Source organism: Oryzias melastigma, linkage group LG20, assembly GCF_002922805.2.
Source record: "Oryzias melastigma strain HK-1 linkage group LG20, ASM292280v2, whole genome shotgun sequence".
Taxonomy (NCBI): Eukaryota; Metazoa; Chordata; class Actinopteri; order Beloniformes; family Adrianichthyidae; genus Oryzias; species Oryzias melastigma.
The window spans coordinates 2,760,938-2,765,902 of record NC_050531.1 but is presented as its reverse complement, the minus strand read 5'-3'; the positions used below and the strand labels follow the sequence as shown (position 1 = coordinate 2,765,902).

Below are 4,965 nucleotides of genomic sequence, written 5' to 3'. Positions count from 1 at the left end.
TGATACGCAAATTTCAACATTATTTTACTAAAATATATTGTATTTACATATTTTTGCATTGCATCAACCCAGTAACTGTTTCTCTTTATGTTTCAGTACAAATTCTGTTTTTCTTACCAAAAACATTTTCAAATTTAGCAAAATTCTTAACTAAAAACCCCATTTGTCTCTCCTGAAACATGGCCGCCTTGTAGTGTCAATCGAAGACCCTCTGATGAGTCAATTACTGCCCCCTGTTGGAGAATCTGTGCACTGCATGTATCTTTCTTTCTTTCTTTCTTTCTTTTGTTTCCTTTCATGAAGCAGCAGGAACATCAAAACACAAAAGATGATATACATCAGGTTTTTCTGGAAATGAAAATATATCACACATCTCCTGTGGAGGGCTGATAAACTCGTGTATCAAATATGATACATTAGGCATTAAAGGGCTAAAACAATTTACTCATGGACAGTCAGTGCAGCTTTTTTTAGCAGAGTTTAGTCTGCTCCTTTATTGGTGTTTTGCTTAAGTTCTTGGGATCAATAAACTGCAGATCTCTTCCTCTCAGTGCGCCCCTCCTCGGGTTGTCCGACACGTCCCGCTTCTGACAGACTCAGTGACGTCTGGACATCAGTTTGTGTGTTTACAGCGGGACAGGTTGGCTGCCGTCTTTACTTTCCAGTCTTTGTCTCTGACTGTTGCGTAACGGCGTTCAGGTGGACTGAGAACATTGGCCGGGAACCTGCATTCTCTCCGGCCGCTCTTCCAGAACCATAGATACTCTTACAAAGAGCCCACACAGCCGGAGCAGCAGGAATGCATCTGAAGCCGGGTGGCGGCGGCGGCGGGGAGAGCGCAGCACCCAAACACCCCGATGACTTCTGCAAACAGATGTTCATTAGTGAGGAGGAGAGAGAGAGCACCGGGATGCTGCCAGCTCGGTTGCTACGGTTACAGCTGTAATAAACACTTGGCACTAACACGTGTGTTTTTGTTTTTCATGTACTCAGAGCGTGCTGATCGTTGAGGTAAGTGAGGAAATACTTTCTTCAATCAATCAAACGCTTTGAGTTTTGGTGTCGTTGAATCACTGAAACTTTCTGACTCAGAAAGTGGATTTCTGTAAGAAGTCAGGACATTTTTCCTGTAACTGAAACTTGGAGCTCCTCTTATCGGTCCATCTTTTTATCACTCTGCTTCCTCATCACTCCCTTTTCCGCCGCTCTTCCCTTCCCTCAGGCCATCGTCGACACAGGAAAGACCATGAAGGCTCTTCTCAAGCATGTGGAGACCTTTCAGCCCAAGATGGTCAAGGTCGCAGGGTGAGGAGGGAAAAGCAGAGCGGAAGATGTCTGCTGCTGAGATCATCTTCTGCTTTCATTCAGAGCCTGATGTTCTGAATCTGACTCTCACTTCTTCTGTCTGGAATGTTCAGGCTGCTGGTGAAGAGAGTCCAGAACATGACGGACAGCCTGACGGACTGTAAGTCCTTCTGTTCCCAAACATATCAGACTTTAGCCCCAATTGGAACTTTAAGTTTGTTTCTGACTGAATAAACTGTCATTTGTTATAATTCAAAGACATTTAAAGTCCTGATCTGATCATTTTCTGATCTATTTTCAAAGTGTTCTTAGTGATTTTTTAATTAGGATTATGTTGTTTTTAGCCCAAATCTAAAAACTCTAGGACATAGTTTCTGCAGAGCGTCAGGAGTTCATTAGAAATTCATTTCTGGGTTGTGGGCGGGACTGTTTGGACAGGGCAAGCCCATCCCCTCTTCCCCTCAGAGAAAGGATCTTGTCTACTCCACAGATAGGATCTTTTTCCAGCAGCAGTTTTTCGTCTGCTCCTGATTCACAACAATTTATATAAAGAAAAACTCAGAAACGTAATTTTGAGCCTAATTTTCTTTACATATGTCGTCCATCATGAGAAAAAACATGTTTTTCCTCAGAGTGGGTCTTTAAAAGACAAATCCCTCCACAGTGGTTCTCTGGCTAAAACTAAATAAAATAACAGTCATTTAAAAGTAAGAGACTTTTGTGTATTCTTCATACACTTTTTATTTTGGATCATTAATAAATCATGTTTAATGTTTATGCTACAGTTAACAGCAGCAGTAAAGTAGGAAAAGGATGACGACTCACCAAAGTAAACCTAAAGTATAACAAGTCTCATGTTGTGTACAAATGCTTTACTTGTATATTTGTATATTTTTATTTTTTTTATTCTTATATTTGTATATTCATTGTGTTTACTTTCATTTTGTGTTTGTGTTTGAAACAAAAAACAAACAGACAAAAAAAAAGCATCTGCTTCTCTTGAATGTTCCTGTTTGGAACAGGAAGTCTTTTATTTTGAAAGAAAGTCATATGAGTTTCTGTCAAAAGTAAAAAAAACAATACATTAATCTTGATCTATTTATTTATTCGTGCCCAAAAATAAATATAATTCATATTTATTATAAAAAATGACATTGAAATGATGCAAATTTGTATCAAATTCTCCTAAAAGGGTCAAAAAATAAAACCTAAACGGGCTTTGCGGCTCCAGTTAGGTTTGGATCGGTACCAAACAGGCCCAAACGGTTCTTTTAGTGGCAAAGGTGGCAGACTCTGATCTATACTGAGATAATGTAGATATTGGATGTGCTCATTCGTTGCTTCACTTACTTTTAAAACAAACTAAAAAGTCTAAAAGTGAGTTTGAGGCGTAGAGCTTTTTCTCAAAAAATATTTCTTTATTTTAACTTTACCAGTGGTTCTTATACGAACATTTATACTAGAAGAAGCTGTGCATTCAAGCAGCAGGAAAATGGGACAAAAATGCGATTGAAAATATTGATGATTTTAGATTTTTTAATTTAGGAACACCCAAACTTTTAACTTTTTCCACTTTATTTTTGTTGAATTTACAGTTTTTGCTTCAGAAATGAGGATTCTGTTGGATGGAACTGGCAGAAGCTGAACTTACGTCATGGTTTCTGTGTTTGCTTTGACAGACATCGGGTTTGAAATCCCCAACCGATTCGTCGTCGGCTATGCCCTGGACTACAATGAATACTTCCGTGACCTGAATGTAAGCACTAACCAGGACCTTTGGAAAAAGACATGAAAGACTGAGGCGGGAGCGGGAACTCGGTCAATCAAAGCGATTCTCTGCACTTCCTGAAACCTGAACTCACCTGGCAGGTGTTCTTGGAAGACTTTAAACGTAGCGAGGCAGCTCAGATCTTTGACATCTGTCACATGTCTGTTCAAACATCGGTTTGATCCTTCAAACCAATGTTTACTTTTATTTTGAAAATATTCACAATGGGGAGTTTAAAACTTTTGTTTAAAGAACAAAATGTCAGATCTAAGTGAAGTTTACGGTTGAGTTCCTACAGTTCATCCTGAGGTCAAACGGAGAAAATCACAAAAGTTCAAAGATCTAAACCACATGTGTCAAAGTCAAGGCCCGGGGGCCGAATCCGACCCTCCAGGTAATTCTATCCGGCCCTCCAGATCATTTTATTTTATTATTATTAATGACCCGATGTTATCTTGCGTTTATTTCTAACTAGTATAATTTTGATGAAATGTATTTTTATGGAGAATAAAATACTGAAAATGATTTAAGGTTTAAGTTTATTTATTCTGGAATAATATTCCTGTCTTTTTATTAAAAAGTTAAAGTTTTGAAAATTGACATTCAGCAGCTTTTTGCACTATTTTGCCATTTACTAAGATTTTTTAGGCTATTTTGCAGTTTAGCTAATATTTCAGCTACATGCTAGCTGTTTTAGCTAATTTAGGCTCCCTTTTTTAATTGTGGATATTTTAGAGTTAAGCTAATATTTAAATGCTAGCTCTTTCGGCTAATTTAAGATTTTTTTTGTGTGTTTTAGTTTTTTAGGCTGTTTTGGAGTTGAGCTAATATTAAGGCTACATGCTAGCTGTTTTGGCAAATTTAGGCTTTTATTTTTGTTTTTAAGCTATTTTAAAGTTTAGCTATTTTTTTCAGCTATATGGTAACCTTTTTGGCTAACCTAAGTTTTTCTCAGAGGTTTTTTTTAGGGTAATTCAGCATTTAGCTAAAATTTTTATTTTTAGCTTTAGCATCTTTAGCTATTAACACTAGCATCTTCAGCGGAAAATTCAGCTTACAGCATTCACACTAACATTTTTTTAGGTAATGCTATATATCTAGTTGATAATTATGTTAAAAAAGTTACGGCTTTAAAGTTTTAAAAATGTAGTTTTAAAGTTCAATAAATGTCTATCTTGTCCTAAGGTATGTTTTAGATTTTGGTCCCATGTGGGATTGAGTTTCCATGATCTGAAGGACTATGTTAGCTCATTAAATGATCAATTTTGGCACTAAAGTTTAAAAACAGTTATATTCCTGTGGAAATGTTGCTTAAATTAGCAAAAATGCTCCTGAATGTTACCGAGTGGAGCATCGAGCTTAAGACAGAAATGCTGACAAGCACAGAGGTGGGAGTGTCATGGTATGGAGATTAAATTTATGTCAATTACTAAAAAAAAATCAACATGAATTGAATTAATTGTAGCCATTTCTGATCTTTTTTATAAGTTGATTTAAATAGACACGTTAAAATATGAGGTGTTGTTTTTTTTTTCTAACTGCATCATTTTCTTTTGTTTGTTTTGCCATTGGGCTGCACGGTGGCGCAAGTGGTTAGCGCTCTCGCCTCACAGCGAGAAGGCCCCGGTTCGAATCCCGGCTGGGACCTTTCTGTGTGGAGTTTGCATGTTCTCCCCGTGCATGCGTGGGTTTTCACCGGGGACTCCGGCTTCCTCCCACCATCCAAAAACATGCTTCATAGGTTCATTGGCGACTCTGAATTGCCCCTAGGTGTGGATGTGAGAGTGGATGTGTGAGTGGTTGCGGCCCTGAGACAGACTGGCGACCTGTCCAGGGTGTACCCCGCCTTCGCCCTTCAGTAACCGGGATAGGCTCCGGCACCCCCGCGACCC

The 4,965-nt window shown here is 38.4% G+C and overlaps 1 protein-coding gene and 1 long non-coding RNA gene across 3 annotated transcripts in view; one reads left to right on the top strand and one right to left on the bottom strand.

Moving 5' to 3' along the window:
* prtfdc1a (phosphoribosyl transferase domain containing 1a) overlaps positions 1-4,965 on the top strand; it is a 12,142-nt gene that overhangs the window by 5,757 nt on the left and 1,420 nt on the right. For both annotated transcript variants that reach the window (XM_024280679.2, XM_036217489.1), the window contains 4 exons: positions 994-1,011; positions 1,223-1,305; positions 1,419-1,465; positions 2,985-3,061. In XM_024280679.2, coding sequence (XP_024136447.1) covers positions 994-1,011; positions 1,223-1,305; positions 1,419-1,465; positions 2,985-3,061 — 225 coding nt within the window. The remainder of the gene's footprint in view (positions 1-993; positions 1,012-1,222; positions 1,306-1,418; positions 1,466-2,984; positions 3,062-4,965) is intronic.
* On the bottom strand, positions 417-3,276 carry LOC112151649. Its single transcript, XR_002920169.2, has 3 exons — positions 3,168-3,276; positions 2,957-3,079; positions 417-864 (listed from the first exon to the last, which is right to left on the bottom strand). It is a non-coding gene; the product is annotated as an uncharacterized LOC112151649 (long non-coding RNA).